The 26013-nt window shown below is 44.8% G+C and overlaps 1 protein-coding gene across 1 annotated transcript; it reads right to left on the bottom strand.

Annotated features, from left to right (window-relative positions):
• cacng3b (calcium channel, voltage-dependent, gamma subunit 3b) lies at positions 1-21548 on the bottom strand. The gene is made up of 4 exons (XM_019868384.1): positions 19845-21548; positions 10022-10105; positions 8025-8165; positions 1-6442 (listed from the first exon to the last, which is right to left on the bottom strand). Exons 1-4 carry the CDS (start codon positions 20059-20061, stop codon positions 5937-5939), a joined length of 948 nt encoding a protein of 315 aa, XP_019723943.1. The 5' UTR covers positions 20062-21548; the 3' UTR covers positions 1-5936.
• Positions 21549-26013: the final 4465 nt, after the last annotated feature.

The following is a 26013-nucleotide window of genomic DNA, read 5'->3' on the forward strand; positions in this document are numbered from 1 at the left end:
CGCATTGAAAAGGTGTCTCTTTATTTTCTATTTCATCATACTGTATATAATACTCTTTCTCTCTAGATATAGGTAATCATATCTATGTAATGTAAGTAAAAGTGTGCTTTTTATTCACAGCATTTGTCCGTGTCAGACGGCTGCTAGTTGGAGGTTTACGTTTATAAGGTGTACAGAGATTCAACTGTGTGTCTGAGCAACCCGTCCACGACAGAACGTCGTAAGAAATTGAACAAAAAATGCTTTATTACGTTTTAACTGGACAGATGTTTTGACAATATGATTGCCATTTTTTGCCAGTATTACTACAATTATTTAGCAATAATCGTTAAAGCATAAATATTATATAATTCATTAGGAAAAAATATTTTTCAATACAAACCAAATATTGGTAAGACTGCATTTTTTTTTTTTTTTTACAAAATCTTACTGAATTCTGGTGGGAATAGATTTGTGTGTGTGTGTGTGTGTGTGTGTGTGTGTGTGTGTGTCCGCAAGCGCGCACATGCGAGTGTGTGTGTGTGTGTTTAGCTCATGATAGGGCTCAGAGGTATACAGCAGGGTCAGAGTCTGTCCCACCCCCAACATAATTTCAATTTGATCACAGCACACGTTGCATCAGCTTCACTGTCAACTCCATCTGCACACTTGGATGTTTTTTTTTTTTTGGGGGGGGTCATTTTGAAGCATATATATTTTTTCCCCCCCGTCCATAGTTTTATTGGTTACACTGCCTCTCATTGCAATCTGTGTTAAATTATCGTCAATGTTGCCTTTTGAAGGGATGGCTTTGTTAGATAACAGTCTGAAAGAATTGGTCAAAAATATTTTGAAGAAGTCAGATTGGATTCTTGGCAGGCTATTATTTCACACAAACACCTTGGTTGAGGATCCGTCAACATGTAAGCAAACCACAGTGTCAACAATTTTTCCACGATGCCACTTGAACGCACCTGATGGTCGACGCTTGGTAACACACCCTGTAATTTGCAGTCTATCGTCCTTGGTCGGTCAAGCGTAAAGAGCCACGGAAATGTTCTGCGTGTAAACAACAGTGAGCACAGTTTTTGAGGCAAAACCATTAAAAAAACAAACACATAACGGCTCCATGTCAAAATACACATAAAATGAAAGCTAAAGCACCACAAAGGCAACAAAAAAAAGCAATCGTTTAGAAAATCAATGGCTTCACGATGATTTTTTTTTTTTGGAGGGAAATTGCCTGTGTACATATTTTACCCTTAACAACGGAAGTTTCAACTCAACTGGAAGTCCAAGTGTTGAAAATGCTTTTATACAACCGTAATTGTGGTCACGAGGAGAAATCAGAGCTTCAGAGTCTGGATGAGGAGCAAACCAGCAGATGGCTTCACTATCTTCTGAGCCACACACACACACACACACACACACACACACACACACACACACGAAAAAACTTGGGCAAGGTAAAGAATAAGCAACAACAGTCTACAACCAGGAGCGTCGATTCAAGAGCAGCGATCATTAGGGTAACCACAAATTGTTTTCCAACCCGATTCCCACCCCTCTGCCAGTCCCGAATCAAACCTCAATGACAGGATACATGTGAAGAGTACATTAAAAACAACATTCAGACAGTCAACAACATACGAAATAGGTCAGAATTGCCTATCGGTGTAATTCGCTGTCGGACGTCAACACTGGAAAGCCCCTCGGCTGATGTGGGAGCTACTCTGAAGGCAGGACAAGTCAGGCACTCCGTGTACAAGCGAGGAGAGGCGAGCTGGACACATACGTACACACTTGTTGATATGAACTCTCACGCACACACACACACACACAACCATGCAGGCACATAAGTCCTCCTCACAAGTATTTGAGTGTGTGTTTGTAATAGCAAAGTGTAGAGTTCGTTTGTCGCCATCTCAGAACAAAATCCTCCACCGCGTTTGATTCACTGACTCAATCTGGGTTTTAAACATTGTTTGTCCCCCTCCCCGAAAAAAATTTAAAAAACACTTCACAAAGACTTTTTTTTTCTCGTCCCATCACCATTTGAGTGCTGTTGCTTCATGGCCAATGACCAGTGTTAGTTGTGTATTGTCCACTGTCCTTAATTTCCTTGCTATACTTACGAGGACAATGGAGGAAAACCACGTTATGTTGGATGTGAAGTGTAAACATTTGTGACTGACGCATCTAAGAAAAAAAAAAACAAGGTATGGTCATACCATATTTCTTCAAAAAATGCCCACTCACTGATGCATCATCCACTTGGAAGAAATAAAAGCCAAAGGCCAATGTCATTTTTCTCTATCAGCCAATGCGAGTAGGTAATTGTAACGATATGAAGACAATACATGAACAAAGACAGGGCATCTGTAAAATTGACGTTTACGGCAGAGCTTAAAGTGCTTATGTCATATTGTTATGCTACTCGAATTAGCATAGTCCATCTATCCACGAATGGACACTATCGTATTCTCTGCAGGTCATGAGAAATTAAACACCCGCAGCCACTAAGTGAGCAAATACGGTATTTTTGGTCATTATGTGGCATATCTTTACAAACTTTTGTATTGGCATTTATCACATTATCTGTTTCCAAGAAGCTTTTATGGTGAACGGGAATGATCGGTAAGTCCTCGCAAGTATAGTCACCCGTTCAAGTGTTGTCGTTCAAGTGTTGTCGTTCATCGTGCGGTGTGTTGATCGTCCGGCTGACTAACTGACCCACTCTGAAATCTATTCGCCTCTATCACAGGCTGCACACGTGAACCATTCAGCCACTCCACAATCCACATTAAAGGAGAAAATTCAACGAGATTAATATACACAGACGACCACCCCAGATGCCCCAAATCTGGGCCCTGCAGTCACACCCAGTGCCCCGACCATCAATAGATTAATAAATACGTGACAGAGGTTGGCGTCCTCTGCACAGTGGCACCTTTAGAATAGAATATATAGCATTACTAAATAACACACTTATTTGTTTATATCCAGTCCAAGCTGTGTGAAGGTACAAGGAAGATGGCCGGCGTCAAAAGCACCCAGTAAACTCTCTGACCAGGAGCAGTCTGACGTTCAGGGTGCAATTTTGAGATGTATCGTAAAGCAAAGGAAGCGCCGGAAAAGCCGACGGATATGTGGCATGCGCATGACTTGAGGCGTCACTTTTGGCATGGCTCATGAATGACCCCTGACGGGCCCCCATGTGGATGTGAGGGGGGCCCTCATGACACGCTACACTGCTCCCACCCCAAAGTCCAAATGACAACTCAAAGCGGCCGACTGGAGGAAATATTTTCAGTCGTATTTGGCACCAGGTATGATTAACAACATTTTCATCAACGTACGACGCTAGCCTACGTGTGCGTAAGGTTTGATCCTCTTGATTCTAACTACTTGGAAAAGTCGTCTTAACTCTACAACTCGAGAAAAACATCTCGTCAAGGCTCAGTTGAAGCGAACGTGGCCCAGTGAGAACACTTTTTTTTTTTTCTGGAACGCTGCTCCGACACCGTTGTCGCTTGTTAGCTATTCGAGCTGGTTTATAAACGCTTGTTCCCGTGCAAATGTACTTTTCCTTGTCGTCCCGCGTTCACGCATCTATCCCATCCACTTAACACCCTTTGAACAATGTCGGTGCAACGTCGAGCATAGAAAGCCCTTGTGTGCTCCGTTTCTTTAAAAATTAAAAGCCCTTGCTGAAAGAGAAAAGCACATTTTCCCTTTCACAGCCCATGACAACTGCTGATGTTGTAAAATGAATATTTACACGTGAGGGACGGCCAGCGCAAGGACATACCAACGCTCTCTTGGTGGGGAATGTGGCCGCATATTTTCTTATCAAGGTAATGGCTGTCCAGGTGGTCATGAGGCAAATCTGCTTGTTGTCGTTTTATGTTATTTCTGGCCAAGCAGTGCCATAGTGACTCGGAAGCAAAAAAAAGAAATAACGCCATATGTCAAAGCTCCTGTGTGAAAGGGAATGCGACGTTTCACATTTTTCCGCTTCTTTTATTTTGATCACTAGCGAATTGTCGGATGCTGTGACACTGCGTGAAAGCACATCCAGTTGCGGCAATTTCCCACTTTGCTGGGTTCTGCGTAAAAGGCAAAGACGGATAAATCTTGGATCTATTTTTACACTTCTGATTCTGCAACTGTGCTTGCTCATTCACTCCTCTCTCGTTCAGTTGTTGCCTGGTGATTGGATAAAAAAAAAAAATTCTCCCGGAGTCAGGCGATATGTGGTAGCGCTTCAAAATATATTTGCGTCTTTCTCTGGACTAGCTCTACATACAGTTGAAGCCTTTAACAACCACAACACAGCAGGCCATCATGGACTGGAGATTCGTTACGGTCTACCCCACACAAGTGGATGGGAAAATACCGCGGATTAACGCGTTTCAATATTTGAGTTATTTTACTTTGCTTTGTCTGTTTGTCGAATTTGCTGACCATCGCTGTCTCTTCTTCTGAACGTCTTCAGATGTACCAAAATACATAAATGGCCGCATTCTCCTTCAGCATTCGCATCCACAGAGTTTCCCCCCCCCGCAATACAGCCCATCAAATCATGCTTGGCTCACGCGTCTGCTGATAAACTGAAACGCTTAGCCGACGCCCAAATGTTAACGCAGACTCGAAGGTGACTCTCTATTATTCGTGACAGCAACCCGCACTATATGGAAGTGCATGCGAGCAGGGAGACGTACGGAGATGTATTGGTGTGACCTGTTCTGCGTTTGTGGAGGTCACAGATAGAAGACGCGCGTTTGTGTATGTGCATGCAGTCGATGCACACGGATGGGAGATGAGGAGAGAAGGCGCGGCGGCTGTGACTGACACCTCAATGGAGGGCGGCCAAAGCCTCTGAATAATGCATGGCACTCCCCCTCCAGTCTGCTTTACATCGCGTGCTACAAAGCCAATTGTTACCCTCCCCCTGCCCCCCCTTGCACAAGAGAGACTTTAGACACAATTGTCGAACGATATTCAGCGGGAGGTAGCGGGCGAGCGTTTGCGTCTCTTGTTTAATGTCTTCATGGCTCTGTCTCGAACCATATTCACAGCTAAGTGGTCTCCTCTGTTCCGCGGGTTTCCTCAATGCGGCTCGTCTACCGGTGACACAGACGGAAGACGAGTGTGGGGAAGAGAGGGCGAAAAAAGTGGTGGGAGTGAAGAGGTGAGGCGAGCGGCGCGGATCGTCACGCGGTCGCTGAAGAAATAAATAGAGAAGAAAAGAGTCAAAAGGAAGCACCAATGATCCAAAAATGACCATCCGGAAGTGCTGACAACAAGCAAACAAGTGACCAGAGATCAACTCTAAAAAGAGCTCAAATCTCGACAGGAATGAACTCAAATCACCTTCAGTCCAGTCTTTCTGTCACGACAGAAGCCAGCCCGTGATTAAAGCAATAAAAAAGAAGCATATAGAATATATACATACACGCGGACAAATGCATCCTTCATTTATATCGTTCAGTCAGTCCAACTGAGAACGAATGCTGCACTTCATCTGCTACCAAAGACGGACCGAGGTCCTACCCTGCGCCCTTTCTTCACATTTAGGTTTCATTACACCTTTTAGGAGAATCTGCCAAAAGAGCAAACCACGCGAGACGGGGCGATCCCATGAATTAAAAAGAAAAAAAAAAAATGAGTACAAGCCGATCAGAAATGAATGTGCCAATTATAGAAACATGAGGTTAAGGAGCGGAGATGGGAACGAGTTCTCTATCCAAACGGCTCGTGCTACACACACTGAAATGCTCACTGGGCTCAGGATTCACAGTTCAAAGGCTAAAAAGTTCACAGTTCACAGTCAAGGTATTTGAGACGCTCCCCTTTAACCCCGCGCTTCCCCGTGCCTGCTTCAGCGAGCACTCCCTCTCTCAGCCTCCTCCTCTTTGCTACTATGATCGGTTGATATCTGCAGGCAACGCCTCTCAGACAGGCGTGGTCCTGCGGTTGGGGTCCTTGGCGTAGTCTTTAGTGAGCGTGCTACTCTGGAGGAACTCCCTCTCCGAGTTGAGCAGCCCACCTAAGCCGGATTTGCTGGCGGCGTTGCCCGCCTCGCGTGGGTTCAGCGTGTACATGGGCATCTCGGAGGCGCCGGGCCCCGTGTAACCCACTTTACCCAGCGGCGAGGCGTCGCGGCTCGGAACCTCCGACGAGCGGACGCTGGAGCGGCGCCGGAAGCGGTAACGATAGGAGGGGATGCGGCTAAAGGCGGACTTCTTGATGAGCTCGGTGCGGGACTTGGCCCGCTGCTTGCGGTGCTTCTCGATGAACATGTGCACCGCCAGCACTCCCACCATTTCTGCCATGATGAAGGAGAGAGCGCCAAAGTAGAACGACCAGCCGTAGGAGTAGGACTTCTTGCTGTCACTTTGGCCCGGATCGCCTGAGTTGGCCGAAATATAGACAATAATTCCAATGATGTTACTGAGGCCTGCAAGGAAAAGGAAAAAAAAAACACTTAGATACAAGCGTCAGCCTGAATTTAATCCAAAGGTCCTGAATAAACCGAGAGAAGTCAGAGGAAGAAAGGATCTTTTCTGGTGAACATACAAAAAATAAATAAATAAATAAATTTCTGTCAATTCACAAAATCAAGTTGTCGTGAATGTTTTTGCATCTCAGGACTTAGGCTGTGGCACAACATCTTTGTAAATGTGAATTCAGAATCAATTTCAATGGGTCACATGCAAAAATCAAGGTGAACAGCTGTTATCTATTTCCAAAATGTCTTCCAAGAGATCAAAATGGAACAAATTCCTGCATTGGCACATTATCGACATTTACAGTAAATATGTTGAATGGGTTTGACCGAATTCTACTTACATTTCTGAACAATTGCATTGTTTCGACTTTACAGCTTCTGAGTTTGCAAATATATTTCGAGTTAGTTAGTTGGCATCTTTCAAGAGATCCAAAGCCTGTCGCGTGCAGAGAGACGGACAGCCAGTCAAAAGCAATGCGGCTAACAAATACGCCAGGGACAACACGCACGCACGCACGCACGCACGCAGCTGGGCTCTCCTATTCCATATCATTAGTCCAGAATACAGTGCTCATGCAGTGTGGTGGAACGTACAGAATGGGGACAATTAGCTGGATGTAATTAAGCACAATCAGCCTCACACTTTTGTGGTAAATAATTACCAATTTGGCCTCAAGAATTTACTACAAAACCCCAGTGGGGCCCTCCACATCCCACTGAACAGCAATTACAGCCCTCTTTGTGTGTCAGGGGGCAAGAGCAGACACGTGTGTGTGTGTGTGTGTGTGTGTGTGTGTGTGTGTGTGTGTGTGTGTGTGTGTGTGTGTGTGTGTGTGTGTGTCGAGAGACGGAGGCTGATGATGTGCAGCTGTATCAATGCGTGCTTTAAATCTCAACTGGCTGCTGTGTCCTATGTCCACAAGTAAAACATGAAGCAAACAAAAAAAAAAACCAAACAAACAAACAAACAAAAAAAGTAATATCCTATAATTGAAGTTGTTAACGTCGTTAAAACGTTGCCGTGTTTTAAGTGTTCACTCGGACAACTTTACAAAATTATACCAAACGAGCAGAGCATATATCAGTTAATCATAAATCAGATTACAGCAATAATGCAAACTCACTTCAATTTTTTCATGAAACGACATGCAAATGTAGACTAGACAGCATCTATATCCACATACACAAATTCAATTCTGATTCATTTAATCCGACCAGAATATGCATTTACTAAAGTTTACTTTCAGGCTCTTATTTTGATGTTCATTATGATAAACAAAGTGAAGCACAAACTCCAGTCAATGCATTTCTTTCATGCTTCACTGACTTAAAAACGAGCATCTGAACAATTGACTACAGTACAACAATTTTGATTTGACTACCTGAACGGGAAATCAAGTTGACATTAACATCCGACGCGAAAAGCCATTTGCGGCAGGAAAAAAAAAAAAAAAAAAAAAAGATCCTCCCTATTGGAAAAAGCAGACCTACTTTATGCCACTTTCGGGACACATTTGCAGTGCACACTGACCTGCGGAGACAAAGAAGATTCCTGCGCTGAGGATGACGTTGTGTCGGCTGCGGTAAAACTCACTGGCGGCTACACAGAGTCCTCCCAAGAACAGCAGCCCCACACTCATGATGGGGAAGATACTGGAGGCACGCACTGCACCTGTTAGGTTCAAGCAAGCTGTTAGCTTAATGACACTTGGCAGTCCCACAGTACAGGTTACCAAAATAGCAGCAATGGATGTCACAATGCCTCCACTGATGACTACTAGTACACAAGTGAGCGCCCTGAGCTGTTTTTCAAACCGAATGCCAAGGTTTTAGCGAGTCAACAAGAGATTTGATTTACTTTTTTTTTTGTCAGTGGTGCCTTGAGATATGAGTTTATTTTGTTCCGTGACTACACGGACAATCTTAAAACACTCTCACACCGGAACTCAAGTGCAATTCATAGTAATGCTTTACATCTTTCTCTTTTTCAGCTCAGCAGTACGGCATTCACATTTGTTTTTTTAATGCAGATATGATTGTGAGTACAGTTAAGTGGTCTGTCCACATGTTGTGCCGCACCGTTTTTGTTCAATCCATTGCTTAAAGGGCTAAAGTATGCTAATTAGGGTTAACATTAAGCTAGCAGACTCAAAGGTTAAGATATGTGCTTGTTTTGCATATTTCTCTTTGTTCTCTTTCTTTAATGTGACTGCAAACTTAAACTGGTGGTGGAATTCAAGAGAAAGTCAAGTCAAAACTACAATAATCTATTTATTATATGCACCCCCACTCAACCATCTCAGGGGCGGCCATTTTGCCACTTGCTGTCGACTGAAAATGACATCACAGTTGCTCAGGGCATATTTCGGCAGTAACCATTGCTACCCGTCACATTTGATGAAACCAAGACAGATGGAGAGACTCACGGACACATATGCAGGCCAAATAATAAGAAATATTTGTCAGGATCCCATATGTGAACTCGGTGTGATGGCATACTGAAGGTTTCCGACAAACGGCCTGTCATACTGGAACCGAGTTGTGTGAAAGGCTTTGACACATGGAAAACATACCTGTCCAAGAACGATGATAAACTTCATGCAAATCTGTTTTGGTTGAGTTACAAAACATTGCTGAAAGGGCGGTTGACCGACGGTGTAGCGCGATTGAGCATACAGGCCCCGCCCCCATAGCCCACATCCCTGGGCTGAATGAAATGCCGGTCACTAGGTCTTGGCTCCCTATTGGCTGGCAGGCTTTCAGGCTTGTGCTCAAATTGGCGGCCTCTGGGGATGGTTACTCCGTGTTCAGTGGAGCAATGAAAAAGAAGCTCCAGCTGAATTTTTTCCCCCCTTTTTTTTTTTTCGCCCCTCCACCCGGTTGCTGTAAATATTTCCCTCTCCATCCATCTTAACAGTTTACAATCAGAGGAAAACAAAAATACATCCTCCTACCATTTTCTCTTCGAATACTTTTATGGATGTATGTGGAAATCACAGGGTAGTTTGTCATTTTTCTTCCTAACACGCTACAGTTGTTGATAAAAGCCCGTGCGCGGGTTATGCATCTTCCCCAATGAGGATCTCTCGCCTTGCAGAGAAAGAGGAGAAAACAATCCTCATTTATCTCAGCCAAGGCAGCATAAGAGTGGCCTATCCATCTCTTCAGTGCTTTGATGTTGTTAGTCCACGCTGCCTCCAACGGCAACCGTCCAATCAGTAATTGTCGGTACAGCAAGCCCGTCAAGCTTCGAGACGTTACATCCTTTGCTTTTCGTTGCCAGCCCTTTGCATTGTGATAACCACTTTCATATATGCTATCATGGTATTATTGTGAGCGCACGGTTATTTTCACCACCGCAAAGTGCAATTGAGCATTGCGATCTTTTAGATGGTAAACTGCACATGCCTGCCCCGCTAAGAGAAAGTCACACCCTAAAAATGTAATTAGAGGCTGTTATGACGGTTTAACATGGCTGGGTGAATGAAGCGTGGCGCAGTTAGGAGGTGTGTTTATTCATAAACGTACGCAGGAGGTATTCGGCGGCGTCGGCCTCGTAGTCAGCATCCTCGGGGAAGTGATCGATCTTCTTGCACACACCTCGGAAGGTTCCTGGAGAGGGAGAACAGGAATGTTTGTGAAATAGCATTTGTTGAACTTGCCATTGGCTTTATGGAAAAAAAAAAAGACATTGATTTCCGGGCTTTAATTGTGTTCACTCTCACTGGAGGTTTCATGCTTTATTCCTCCATCTTATTACTTTTCCGCCAGTGGTGAAAATTGGGAATATTGGAAAAGGAGATAAGAGAGGAAAAAAAAAATAGCAGTAAAAGGAGAATCACAGTGGTTTCAATTTATTGTTGAAAATTAATTTGATGTGCAGCAGGGGTGCAAGTGCGACTAACGATCATTTTGATCATCAATTACTCTGTCAATTATGTTGTTGATTAATGGATGAATTGGATTAAAAAAAAAAAAAATTCCATCCCTTTTGTCCAAAAGAGGACATTCTTTCCATGGACAGTGCAGAAAATGCACAAACATAAAACAACTCGGATTCTTACAGGTTTGCTCTGTAATTTGTCAGAACATTGGCAAAAATGTTGCTTATTGTTTTCCAAAGTGAAATCGGATGTTTGCAAATGTTTTCCTTCGAAATAACACAAAGATAAAAAGCCTGCTTTGATGGAGGACGACAGAAATCGGACTATATTTACCCATTCCGAGTACTTGGGTAATTTTAAATGAAATGATCGAATCGATGATCAAAATACTCACCGATCAATTTGATAATCGATGAGTTGTCAATTCATCGCTGCGCCTCTTATATACTAGAAAACACTCATGAAAAGCCTGATCATGCCTACCGCACACAGGCACCCATACATGCACAATTACCGCTGCGAATCCAAACAACCGCACGCACGCACGCACTCACACACGCACACACACACACACACACACACACACACACACACACACACACACACACACACACACACACACACACACACACACACACACTACAGCAGCCGTCAGCTGTGCCTACACAAACCGACACCAAGCTCATTAAAGTGACACATGAACACTATCCGTCATGCATGTGAGTGAAAGCCTCTGGTTTATTTATACAGTGTGTGTTTGTTAGGGGGAAGTGTGTGTTTGTGTCGTATCGACTGGGCTGCGGATGCTACGAGCTCGCCTTGGAGTGACTCATCCTCCTTTGTGGAAGTCCTCCAGTGCTCGCACGCACGCGCATCCCACAGCACACTCGCAGGTGTGTGCGTGTGTGTGCGTGTGTGCGTGTGTGGTTTATTCCTTTCCGATCATCCTGTCCCATTCACACACGGTCAACACCACAGGGGATGAGGAGGCGTCGATGTTGGTGGGGGGTGGGGGGGGGGGGGATGGTTTTGGGGGTGAGACGAAGGCGGATGGCAAGAGACTAAGTGCTGGTGAAAGAGGTTTGGCCATAAACCGGCACAGGAACGGGAGGAAATGTGCCGCTGACGCATTTGCATATGAAGAGTTTCTCGCATTTGACATCCTCCACAAGATGATGAATCCAGCAGAAGCAGTCATGGCCTGATGGGCGCGATGCCGACTGATAGATTTCAGGTTTTTCATGTTTATAATTAATGCAGACTTTTGATCGGAGCGAGAGGACGCTTATCTATACTTACATGGTAACGAATGATCAGTTATGCGTTTTACAGTTTTCCATTCCTGCTCCATTTGGAACACAATGTGTTATTCTTGCGACTGGACTAGACAATAAATCACAGCCCGAGAGGACGAAAATAAAAGTCTTTGTATTTAAAAAAAAAAAAATGTGGCACTCATCCCGGAGTTGTACTGCGCTCGTTTTAAAACAGGTCACAACAACAGGATAACATCTTTTAAATTGCATTTCCAAATCTGGTGTGGTGCTTTCTTTTTTGTGAGGGTTGTTTCAATGGGACTGTTTCTTAGCTGTCGGCTAAAGCCTCAAGATTGAAATGTTTAACTTTTATAATAACAGCGTCACAGCAGAGATAATTTGATTGGCCCAAATTCCTGCCAGGAGTGAAGAATCTGCATTTGTCTGTGACCGCTGTAATTGGTCAATTGTGGCTCAGAGAAAAGATGGTAAAGTGCAAACTTTGTGAGGCTAATGACTTGACTTGAGATTTCTCATTAAATGGGCGCAAACATTTGACGCCGTCCATCCGACAGCCCGCACGCCGTTTTTGATGTCTTGCGCTCTTCTGTTGCCGCTGCAGACAGCTGCTGCACATCAGCGCAAGCTGCGATCAGCTTAGGTTCAATGAATATGTTTTGACATCCACCCCTGGTGCTCTGTCCTCCGTCCTCCATCCCCAAAATGGGATGCCCATCTCTGGGAAACTGCATGTCATCTTTGCATTGCATATACAGTGCATAAAATGCAGTGGGGCACATCTATCCGGACACATGTGCCTCCCAAAGGTCAGCGTGGGCCGAGGGCAGAACTGTGGCATTGTGGGATTCAGAGAATAGGGCTAGAGAGTTCGGTGTGTTCCTCTGTTTGAGTGTTTCTGTGTTTTATCTGGTGTGTCACGTTAGCCCGCTTTGTCCTCCTGGCTGAATTACAACACAGGAGCATGTATGTTCCTTCAAGTGGACATTTTCTGAGACATGAAATCATCATGACTGAAGTATAAAGTACATTGATTCAAACAAAGCGACTTGAAATGCGGCCCCAAGGAGCCATGCCAGCGGACTATCCAAAGGAAAGATTAATTTTTTGGGGGGGGCTAGGAATAACTGCATACAGCTGAACTAAGTACCACAAACTAAGTATTTATATTAAAGTGGGCAAGGGGTGACTCATTGAATCGATTCCTGCAAAGAAAAGAGGGCGGGGCCACAAACATTTGAGGTGGGGATCTTGCATGACAGCATCTTATTATTATAAAGAAAGGTCACGACGTGTCATGTGAATCAGTGTTACTGGTTCCTCTTGCGAAATTACTGGAGAGGAGAACAAGGCTATGCATGCCGAGCAGCAACAATACACCACTGGAAGCAAGCAAACAATGCCTCCAAACAAGGTTAAATTGCAGAAGACAAACACAAACAACAGCGTGCGCCCAAATGTTCCAACATTTGTGATGAATTGGGTATGAGGTGCCAGCTGCGCGCCCTTGATGTGACTCACTCCCCACCCATACAACAATACGTACACACACACGGACACACACAAAAGAATGCACGAGCAAACTGTTTGATTATTTAAAGGACCCAAAACACTCATGAAATAGGGAAACATCGAGCCAATTGCGTTGCGGCAGTCACACAAGCAGCGACACAGTGGAAAGGTTCTGGATTCCAATCTCAACATGAGCCGTTCCGTATGGAGGTACGCGTTCTCCCGATGCTTGTGTGGGCTTTCTCAGATTTCATTCACAACCAAGCATCGCGGTCTTGTTTGGCGCCGCCACAAAGATGGATCAAAAAAATCCGACCGCTACGGACAGTTAGAACTGCCGAGAGAATCTTCGGTCACCTCCTACCCACTCTTGAGGACTTGCAAGAATTAAGACGAGGGAAGGCAAAGTTCTCTCGGACCCTCCACATCCGGGTCACCACAGGTGAAATGTGCAAGGGATAATGCTATTAGAGAGGCTAATTGAGCTTACGGTTCAAAAAAGAAAGAAATGATAGTTAAGCATGTGAATGATGTTTGGGTTTTTGATCTCACAGCGTAGTTCAGTTGGGTGAAATCTAGCGCCTCTACTATTCTTAAGAACAAAGGAGTAATAAAAGCAGCTGATGTGGCTAGACGAGTGACCGTGAGTAGATTTATTTTTAACTGCACACATAAAAATACGGGAACCGATTCAATCCATTTTCAATCATTCAAATGAGGAAAACGACTCCTGTTCGCAAACATTCTATCGTCTCGCAATGAATTAAGTTTGTGGACCGAGGTTTGACGGTACTGTATATGGTCATGGCAAGGTGAACGTGTGGTTCTCTGTCACGCCAAAAATATTAACCTCGGTGAAGCTCATAGAAAGATGGGTATAAAATAATGACTTTCACCCCAACCCGGCTGCTTTGGGAATCAAGATGGCAAACAACATCTGTTCCAAAATCCAGCAAGGGACCTTCTCCTGTCGCATCTCTTCCCCTCCACTGATAACGCTCACTAATGAAGGCATAACACGCCTCCAAGCTGTCCCTAATCAGATGGTGTGTCTTCCAAAAGTTGCGTGCGACCCAAACCTGCCAGATGCACACACACACAAACACATCCGTGACCAAAGAAGACGACGACGAGGATGGAGTGAGCGAGGGTGAGGGAAAGGAAGTTAAACAGGAGAGCAAATTGGGCCGCTTGTTTCTTCCGAGCGCCTCTGACAGCTCAGCGTGGGTGACGGAACCACTTCCTCTCTTTCCCTCCGAACGTGCGTCTACCTCGCTCTCTCTCTGATTACTTCTTTCAGGAGAAGGAGAGAGGAGCCAGGAGAGAGGGAAAGAGAGGGAGAGGCAAGGAAGAAACTCGTTTCCACGGTGATGGCTGATGAAAGGGAGCGAGGTGCGTTGTGCTTGGATGCACAGCTCACATTTTCTTTCCCATTTTTTTTTTTTCTCAGCTTGTTCATCCGCGAGCACACATATTCACCCTTCTCTTGGCTAAAACGCTTTTCGATTCCAAATGTTCTCATCACATCGCTCTCTCCATTCAAAAGCGGACATGGGGTTAGGCTGGCGCTGCTTTTGAAGAATACGTCAACAGTTCCAAGGTATTGAATTCCGGAACACATGCGGGGGTACGAGTGTTAGCGGCAACGGGTCATTTGAGCAAATAATGTCATTTCAGACTTGTATCAATTTGGTAACCCTTCGCACAATCAGTCCACAAGAAGTAGCTCTCCCTCTCAAAAAGGTTGGCGACGCCCGATTTAAAGTCATGGCAATTCAAGAGCAGGCAAAGCACGCTTTTGAGACAAGCTGCCGTGCGACCTTCGGGTTCGAAAAATTTTCCGGCATGTGTAGGGACACTCCCGACATAAAATACAAGCCCTTCACAGGCATATTCATGTTTAATTCATTAATAATTCACTTGCTAGTGAAGTGATCTGTTGAATATCGAATATCTAACTAACTTCAAACAACCAACATCGCCACTCGACACGTCGCACTCATCAGTCATCTACACCACAGCCTGCCAACACCAGAGAAGCTTTTTGGCTCTTCCCCGCCAAAAATTGAACCACGAATGAAAGTGATTTGGGATCTATGTCAGACGCTTTCTAAAATATATTGATAAATAATCAAGAGCGGCATCACTTGTGTGGTAAGACGAAGTAGCGTTTGATTCAAATGAACCACCGAGTGCTTGCGTGAGAGCACACTTTGAATACCAAATGGTCTCCCCTGAGTGGAAGCAAAACGGTTTTGACAAAGCCACACAACACTCGGCATTTTAAATTGTCCGGCCCCTTCATCCCTTTTTAAATTTATTTGTGGTCTTCGAGTCACAACTCTGGTTGCTGAGGACATCTCTCAGCAAAACTCTCACACACACACACACACACACACACACGCACGCACACACACACACACACACACACACACACACACCTTCACTGCCATTTCTGGTCAGCCATTTCCACACTGGGTTTCATCTTTTGGTCATTTCTGCAACCCAGACTGTCCTGCCATTTTTCACTCCATTATTTGAGTCCTACGGCTCAACCAAAGGAGATTTATTTTCCTCTTCCCTGCTGTACATTTCTCATTTCATTTTCTCATACATTTTCATCAATTTCCTTGCGACTGATCCATCGCAAGAGTCGCTCTAAAGCTTTGGAAAGACTTCCGTTATATTTGATATAGTTTTTAGGCTTCCCAAACTTCCATCCATCCATCCATTTTCTAATCCGCTTACCCTCATGAGGGTCGCGGGGGGTGCTGGAGCCTATCCCAGCTGTCTCTGGGCAGTCGGCGGGGGACACCCTGAACTGGTTGCCAGCCAATCGCAGGGCACGCATAGACGAACAACCATTCGCACTCACCATCATCCCTTGGGACAATTTAGAGTGTTCCATTAGCCTGCCATGCATGTTTTTTGAATGTGGGGATGAAGCTGGAGTACCGCTTCCCAAACTTAACCATTCTTATTTTTATACATCTCCTTTTGGCCTGGTCCTGTGATGACGCTGTGCACCTTTTCTCTTCGACTTCTCTATTTTGCCTTAACCAACTTTTTTTCTCTCTCTTGAAAAAATTCCTACACAGAAAAAAAAAATCACCGTGAACACATTGTGATCCTTCAAAAGATTGGATGCAGATAACAAAAAGTCGAAACGCCAAATTGAGTGTGACTATTTGGGACAGTAAAAGTGTGGCTTTTCCTTCTCTTGTCGTTTGATCCTCTGGTTCCCTCGTCTTCATCTTGAGCCGCTTTTTTCACACCCTTCAACGCTTTCTTTCCCACATTCATCTCACACAATAATTTAGACACGCTGTCTCTTCCTTTACACAGCCCACTTCCTGCCTTCTCCATCAGTTGATTATTTTTTTTCATCCAAAACACAGACAGCCCCCTACATCTTGACTGATTGCCTATTTCTAATTCATTCTATTTTTTTTCCTACCTCCTCCTTTGTGGTTCATTCTACCACTTGGGTGATCGTTTTGTCCCTGTCTTTTTAGAGAAAAAAAAAACTTCTCTATTACCAGGTGGGCCCCAGCAGGGTGAAACACTCCCCAGAGATTCCTCTCAAGCAGAGGTCAGACAACGCTCATCCATCACTTGGCACACTCTGCTCCTCCTCCAGCCATGTGCTTCATTCATTCAGCGTTTGAGTCTCCACTAACCCTTCCCTGCTCATTTCCAGGATTCTTTGCTCATTCATCACCGCAGCCTATCAAGGACAACAAATGTTTTTTTTTTTTTTTTTTCTCTCTTGTGTGATCAGGGGAGAAACTATGACATGGTAAAAATGCGCTGCAGTGGGTATGCATGACTGCTTCATCGTCAAGCCCAGTGCACATCAAATATGATGCACCTCCCCTACTTTCTGTGTTCCACTTAGTCTGTCTCTGAAGCCACATAGATGGTACACCAGTCAGAGATGTCAATTTCCCGTCAATTTATGAGGCTACTGTGAATGATAAAAGGGTGACGATGTTTGGACATGACTGAGCACATCCTCCCCCGCATGCCATTTTGCATGTGAGCCACTGCGCGCGCGTGTGTAAACTGACATTGTGCTGACATTGTGTTAACTTTCTCTATTGCCCCCACTGCTCCGCTTATGCGATAGCTTGGGAATATCCTTGAATTCGTCTATTTACTCATCCAATTACAAGACTAGGAGTGTGCGTCTGTCTGTCCATCAGGCGATCCTCAGACCCGTGCCATCTGGCCCTGTAATAGCCTCCTATGCCCCCCAGAATGAGATGGTCATGTTTGGCTGCACACAGAACACGTACACACATATTTTATCTAGAGGCAATGCAAATCTGACCTGCACCAATGCAGAAAATTGTCACGAGATAGCTCAAGTCAAGTATTCTACAGGAAATTACAATGTTCAAGTCACGGTGAAGATTACATTCTTTTTTTTTTTTTTAATGTTGATATTCGTAACTTCCCTGTGAGGCGCTTGGAAGATAAAATATTTTACCCAGATCTGAATGGAAATATAAGTAACAAGGTATTGTAGCAGAGGAAATATCCCCGGACTTGAAATAACCTTTTCTGTTAAAAAAATGTAAAAGAACTTGCTAGGGCACTTCCAGGAACTATTCCGAGGGGCTTTAAAAAAATAAAAAAATAAATAAAAAAAACTACAACAATGTATAAGACTATAATACGTGATCATTGTTTATGAGCGTTAATCTCCATGGGTGTTCTGTGAACCTCCTATATAATGAGGAACATAAAATCCTCTATGACAAAAGGCCTCCCTCTATTCATTTGTACTTTGATTCCTGAAGGGCATCGAGTTGAAATGCTGCAGACTTTTTTTGAGTTTGGCTGTTTTTCCTCTCGCACTGCCTTAGTGACAAACTGCTTCTCAAGTGAGACTGAGGTGAGGTGAGGTGAGGTTTGTAGCCAGCTGTCTGAAAGATTGCTAGTAAAAGCCATATTAAATAGAGATATCAAAGCACCTAAACACAGGATTTGACATGACGCACATAACAAAAGGCCATGCATTTACAATTGCACTTGTCCTCTTTGGGGACACAGGGAAGCTGGAGCCAATCCGAGATTATTTAGGAGGCCCTGTGTGTATCCTGTCTCCCGCCCTCCATCACCTGTCAATCACTGGGCTGACACATAGCTTAAGTGAACAACTAACGCCTTGAGATAAGTCTTCAAGGAACCAAACACGGATGTTTTTACTATGGTTGAGCCCAGAGAGAACCCACAGAAAATGGGGAGAACATGCAAACCATTCACAAGAAAAAACAAACCGAGGACCTTCTTGCTGTCATTAAACAGTGCTTACCACTCTTCATTCACTGATACAAAACGACACTGGCTTTTGAATAGACGTCAAACTGCGCAGGTTTTCACTGCAGAGCCTGTGATGTTCTAACAGGTTTCAGTGTTGGGGTTATAGTGCCACCTATGGCTTTGGCATGCACTTGATCGTCTATAAAAGTGTTTTATAGAGGTCACTCTTTTTTGGTTTTTTTTTTTTTTTTACTTTTCTGCTCTAATTTCTACCAGTATACCTTGAAGAAGACAAAGAGTTAAAAAAAAGACAGCAGAATCACATCTAGTGCTGAATAGATGGCATTATGATATGCTGTGTCTGAATGTGGCTGTTATCTGGACGTGTATGGGCTTGGTCAAGTATACATCAGGATGTTCCCTCATCAAGCCAACTGCATGTTTTTGGACCTGCATCTACAACCAAACAAGGCTGAATAGCTGTCTGTTCCATGATAGCGGAAACAGGCGCGGTCTAACGAGTGGATTTATCTTTCTTTTGGTGTATTCGGAGGCGCATGCCGGTAAAAATTGGCGTTTGCGCCGTTGTGGGAGTGAGCACAGTCGACTTGACTCCTGGCCAATCAAAGCGGCTCCCCTCATTCCTTTTGAATTCAACTCAGGAGAGGTGAACGGACTACGTGGCGGAAAACATAACAGACTCGCTGGAGTCACGGTAGGAGATTAGCTTACGCAAAGTACATTTACAAGGAACTGCTAGAAGATCTTCATTTGCAAATTATGTAAAGTTGGTCGCTGTCAAGTGAGTACTTAGAGAGGGGTTGCGATTTATTGTACAGAAATGTTTTGGTCTTAAAGGGCAGGTTTATGGCTAAACAAAGGCTAATGAACCATTAAACAGTTTGAGACATTTTATTTTTCTACTTCAATAAACACTGACGTTAAGCCTTCACTACAACAAAATTGTACCAAACAAGTGAGTTAACCTTAAATCAGTCAATCATGTAATCAGCCCAGATTACAACAATATAAGGGCAAACGTATAGTCACTATATAAATAAATAAATGCCACCCATGCATTGATATTTAAAAAAGCATACTGCAGAGTGAAATTAAGCAGATGCTTTATTTTTATTTTTTTTCCAATTTGCAGCCTTTCTCCACCGTGATGTCGACTTGAATTCAATTAACCGTCCAGCCCTACAAAAAAATAGCGGTGGTTTTGGGGGGTCTGCAGGAACGGATTACTGGGATTTCAATTTACTTCAAAGGGGGAAAATTATTTGACATGAGTCAACTGAGCTACGGGCTTTGTGACGGAATGTAACAAGGTATTCTGGAGTTGATGCATGGGAGAGCGGAAGACAAACGATGAACACGCACGCACACAGGTCATCCAGACTGGTCACGTACCTTCCAGACAGCAGGTCCGCCAGAGGCCGGAGTGCGTCATTACCTCCTCGTTCTTGCGGCTCGTGTCGTTGTCGCCGCTGCTTTTCACGCGGCAGACCCCTCGCGAGTACAACCAGTAGTCTGTCCCCACTGCGATGGTCATGAGGCTGAAGGCGGCGAACGCGCCCACCGTCGTCACGAGCATCTGGACGCCGCGGTCACACATCAGCATCTTCATATAGGCGACTCCTGTTTGGGCTTAATCTTTGTTCACCTCCTCTCTTATGGGCTTCCCCCCCCCCCTCCAGCTATTTCCACGCGAGATTTGGGGAAAGAGTAAATTTAACAAACGGGCTTCTGGGATGACATGTCGACGAGGTTTTCTGTCCCGTGTGGCTGATGGCAAAGGGTGCGGATGGTGGCGCATCGAAACACCACCACCAACACGAGCTCACGTACACACACGCGCGCACACCGGAGCTTTGACGACCACCGGTTGTCCTCGACTAGCCCACACTGTCCTCACTCAGTCCAAAAAACGCCACATCGTCTGCCTACTTCAGTCAATTATTTCCTGGAGTTAGCAACTCAGCTAGCAGCCGGCACAGTCAGCATCTTCACCACTGCCTATAGTTTTTTTTTTTTGGTGTTGTTTTCCCTAAACGAGACTCACCGCTTTGCATGTAGAACACGTCATGGAGCTCCAAATTACGAGGCGAGATAGGTGGTTTTCGCCCCTTTTTCTAACAAACAAAGCCTACACGTCAGCTACTGTGAGAGTGGACCGACATTTGTCGTATTTCCCTTTCCAGCTGTTGCCACACTGACATCTTCTCCCTCGAAATCCAAGGTCGAGATTCGTCCACTCTCGAGCTGGATACAGCGGCTGTTTTTTTCATCAAAGAGGCAGCAAAATGGGGACGTCTTCACGACGGGCAGATTCTCGCTTCTGACAATAAACGTGTCTGTTGGCACAAATGGAGTGGCGAAAAATAACAGTGACAGCCTTCCTCCTCCTCCTACTCTTCCTCGTCGTCCTCCTCCTCCTCCCGTCGGTCCAACCAACACAAACCAAAACTAACCGCGCGTCTCCTCAAAGTCCGCCTGGGGCTACGCCATTCGATTCTGATTGGTCAACTGGGGGAAATGGTCCTTGAATAACCAATCACGTACGAGCTATGCTCATCATCCCGCCCACCGTTTGCAAGACTATAAAAGCCAAGAGTGGGAGGCTCGTGTCAACGAGGAAGAGACCGAATACACAGCTGGACAGAAAACAGACAACTTGTATGATGGTGTGTGCGCGCGCGTGTGTTTTTCTAACCACCACTTCTAACTACAACAACGTTTCATACAAAAAAAAAAGTCATGAGAATGTTTTCACCTTTAAGCAGCAAAGTGCAAATTTGACGCTCCTGCCACACCCCTAACCGGCGGCGCCAGATTCTGCCGCATGCGCCTGGAGAGCTGTCCGTGGTTCTGAATGTAGGAGTCCGCGTCTCTGTTCTATCCAGTACCGGGAGGGAGAGAACGAATGAAGATGGGGGAGAGCGAGAGAGCTCGAAGCAAGTGATGCATGAAGAATAGTACCCGGGAGAGAAGCAGAAACGCCACTTAAAGAGCCACGGACCGTTTTTAATGATTCCTCTCCTGCACGGCCTTCACACAAGGCAGCGTGAGCTTCACAGTTCAGTTAACATACTGTCACATTGTTGTTGTGTGTGTGTGTGTGTGTGTGTGTGTGTGTGTGTGTGTGTGTGTGTGTGTGTGCCACAAGCAGTCTAACAGATATGACTGTCTCAAACTCCAATGCATTGCCTATTTCAGCACACATAGCGTCACAGCACTGGATCTTTGTACCTACAAACAACCCAAATTGCAAAGAAGGTGGGACATTGTGTTAATCAATAAATAAAAACAGAATAGGTTGCTGAAGTCGAGTACGCATGGTTTTAACAATTCAGATTGGTTTTAAAGTAAACATGTAAATTAGTCAAGTGAAGTAATATTAAGTTACGGTGTGTGTGTGTGTGTGTGTGTGTGTGTGTGTGTGTGTGCGTGCGTGCGCGCGCATATCGACACCCCTAAAAGACAGCACTGTGTTATTTCAACAGATCATTCAACCTTGCCCCATCCATGGCCACGGTAGACCAAAGTCCTTGTCCACTTTCCGCTTCCACGCGCATACAGTACAGATATAGACAGTCTGCTCATGTGTCAATCTGACTCAGTGTTTTAGAGCTCCAACTAACGGACTGTCTGGTGCACTAACTTCAACACGATGCTCTGACTGAAAGCGGCTGTCACAGTCAGGAGGAAACGGGTGAATTTAAAGAATCAAAAACACAGAGGAGGGAGGGAAGGGATTACAGATACAGAAATGCAGGGGCAGATCAAAAAGGGAGAGAGCAGTGACAGGTCCTATCACCTTTGCAGTGTGTGCGCATGTGGGCACGCACACGTGAGGCCCTCACTGCCCGCGTTATCTCACAAGGAGACTCATTAACATAGAAATGACTTCAGGAAGAGAAGCATGGCATTCCACCTCTATAGTGAGAGACAGGCGGGTGGGATGTTGAAGGAGTGACGGTGAGGGGAGTACGGGAGGGAGACGCGGCAGCGATTCTCAAAGAAAGGTGGTAAAAGGAGTGGATAAGAAGGAAAAGAGAGAGGCGTAGGTCGGATATGAGGTCGACTGAAGGAAAAAGAGCAAGCTGCAAGTAAGAGAGGAAGCTGGCAGAAGGAATGATGGAGGGCTGGAGTAGGCATGGAGGAAGATAGAGGAAAGGTTAAAGTGAAAACAATAATGATGAGTTGCCACTGGAAGGTTCACTGGAAAAAAAAATGATGCAACAAAAAAGGTTTTAGTTCAATAGAGTAATTCTTGCTCGTTTTGAAATATTATTTTCAATTCATTTAACTGTAATCTATTGTCCAATTCTTGGGGCAAACTGACAAAATGTTAAAAGCATGTGGAAAGCGGTTCCAAAATAATTCAAATCATATTTTAACCCTTTCAGGGACCGAGGTTACTACAGTGGACAGCGTATCATGTCATCGGGTTACAGGTTGCATGAAAGGGTGAATGAGATAAACTAATAACACAAAAAAAAAAAAAAATCAGAAATTTGAAAACTAATGATGTATAAAGACTGCAATTGTAAAACATCACTTGTTGGGCAATTGTCGCAGAAAAAGTTTGCTGAAAAACAACTCATGACTACCTTGTGTTATGGTGAGTCCACAATCGCTCCAGCGTCGGTGCAACATGGAGGCCTGGTGTCTAAACCAACATTGACACAGTCTCCCATCCTTCTTGCTCGAGAGTAGGACTGCAGGCTCGGCGCTCAGTGAGCTGGAACCTTCTCCCCCCTCAGGCCAGCGCTCTGAGACAGCGAGGAGGGGGAGGAAGTGGAGGAGGAAGATGAGATGGGAGGTTTACTAGAGTGCCAGTAAACCTCCCAGAAACCAGACAGCGAACAATCAACAGCAATTACTTACAACTACAATTTGGGCGCTTTTGTGTATCGCTAACTTCCTCATCGCATACTGTTGCTTGTGCACGGAGAACGAATGCGCGTGCACTCAGCCCAGTGTGTGCGTTACCAGATGGGGGTGACTCCAGGGCGGAGGGAGGACATATGGTGAAGTGTGGCATGATTCTGGCGTGATGCTAATGTGTCATAGCTGTGATTTATGGCGTTCGTGGCCAGAGACACGGCCCGAGGGAACTACGTGTATGCATGTGCGGAGGCGCGGATGTGACTTTTGACCGTCATCTCATCAGCCGAAACTTAAATCAAGCAGTACATAGAGAGAGATTGGATTGGTTACCCAAATCTATTTTCCAACATGAGATGGGTGATGACAAATTCCTGCCATAAGAAAGAGCGTCAGTCAGTTATTTTTGCCACGGCGCTTGTCTTGGATCTCATTAGGTTGTGTGATGGTTTTCCTTTATCCCCCAAACAAAAAAATGTACACAATGGGAAGATGAGCTATTCCACAATGTTGAGTAACAGCGGCCAAGGGTGTTAATTTCCTCAATTGCATTTGGTACTGCAGACTTATTCGAAGGAGCGATCTCTTTGGCAAGAGTCGTTTATTTTGTTCACGTTGTTCACCCGGCACCTCATTGAGTCTTATGTTTGAGTCATGACAGTAAAAGACAGGAAGGATCGCATCGGAGGGAAATGAAAGTGTGTGTGATTAGACAAAAGACTGACGTATTGATCAAGCGAGGAGGCACGGAGTGAATCAATGGTGAAGGCATACTGTATGTTTGATGGAGTGAAACACTGTATGTTGTGCTTAACCAAAGTGTGTGTTGGGCTGCGTGTGGGTGAGTGAGAGCGGGAGTGTAAAATAAATCCAATAAGCTTCTCCGTCATGCTCTTGAGCATTTTCTAGATCCGCTGAATGAAATAAATAACATTCTTTTGCTTTTTGTCACTTTGCCTTTCTCATCTCGTTCTTCCTCCCAATGTGCTGCAATGTCGCTTTTTTACACTCTCTGGCCTCAGGTGTCCCAGGTGACCCCTCCGCATTTAGCTTATCCCGTGAAACTTCACATATGTCAAAGGTCACGATCATCATCCTTTTTTTAATCGCGTTAACATTTTAACCCGGTGGGGCTTACAATCAAATTTGCTTGATTCGCACTCATGTATGAAAGAAATACTAGTAGACGCGCAAAGCTATTGCAACACGACCCCGTCACTTCATGAATTGTTCCTGTTGGGTCATGGCTCGATGTCCCTCTAGCATTGTCCAGGTAAACTCAGGAAAAAAAAATCAGATTGTTTATGACTAAAAGGCAGCAATTAGCGCAGTATTAGTTCCGTTGGACAGCAGAATCAGTGAAGAAGAGGAGCTGTTACTGCCGTCCACTGCAATGAAGCGTAGCACAAAGCAGGTGCACCTTATCATCACCAATATGCTGCGAGATATAACATCCCCCTCCGACGAACACAATAATGATCAAATCCGGTCCGCTCTGCAGAAATATCTGTCATTATATGTAGCACACAAAGCTGGCTTCCAGCTGGAAGGGGCTTCTCTTAAATTGCTGCACATTCAGCCATCGGCCTCATAGTGTACGTTCCAATTACTGAAGAGCTCGAGACTAGATGATTTGTATCTTAGCTGCGGTTCCCACTTAAGTTGACCTGGGACATTTCAACCAACAAATACAATTAAACTCGCCGCTCTTTTACCTCCTTATGACACACTTGGCGTCCATTCATTCTTCCATCAAGCCATCATCTCGCTGCCCATCCATGTGTCCACCATGCCCTGTAAAACAAAACTTCACCATCTTGAATTGCGCTCCAATCAACACAAAGCGCCGTTTGTTACCAGGATCCTCGTACTCACCGGAGATGCTGATCTTCAAATGTATTCACGTGCGCGGGTCGCTACAGGCATTGCTCGTCGAACTTTGCTTTCCTTGACTGACCCATCCGTGGATAAAATAGTGATGCTGTTGTGAGCCAGTGAGCTGGGCTCTTCGGCAAATTTCAAATCCGACGTAAGGAGACGGTCACGTTGACAATACACAACAGTTGAAATGACATTGGACAAAAATTTAGCGAATGATGGGATATCACCGGCTGGCCCACAGCGTTACACGAGAAGCCTGTGCATCTTAAGACTTAAAACACTGTCGAGGATCTTTCAGTGATTCTATAAATGCCTCTCTTGACACCAAAGGAAAAACAAAGCCAAACGTGACCTTTCACAAGAATTTATTATTCTACAATCATCATCACCACCACAGTAGACATTTTCTGATTGGTGAACTATGGCACAAAACATTCTTCTACTCGTCTTTTGCGGTGTCTTAGCATTTAGCATGTGCAGCGAGGCCAAATTAAAGCACACGAGGCAGGCGTGAGCATTGAAAAGGTTGCCATAGTTCAGGAGTTCATGTCGGGTGGAGAGAATGCGAAGAAGTGGGCTGGGGGTGGGGGGTATTATTGATGAGAAGAAATAAAGGTGGGGTTGTACAGTGCAGGGAAGAGCACACCACAGAGGAAGAGAGGGTTTAGCTCAAGCTAAAACAAGAGGCGGGGAGGAAACTTAGCATTTCTTGAACTAAATCGTCCTTCTAATTCAATAGACAGCAATTCTGTATTGCAGTATAACGACTTTTAAAACACGTGTATTTTCTCCTATGATGATGGAAGAC

This window comes from Hippocampus comes, unplaced genomic scaffold, assembly GCF_001891065.2.
Source record: "Hippocampus comes isolate QL1 unplaced genomic scaffold, H_comes_QL1_v1.1 scaffold314, whole genome shotgun sequence".
Classification (NCBI taxonomy): domain Eukaryota; kingdom Metazoa; phylum Chordata; class Actinopteri; order Syngnathiformes; family Syngnathidae; genus Hippocampus; species Hippocampus comes.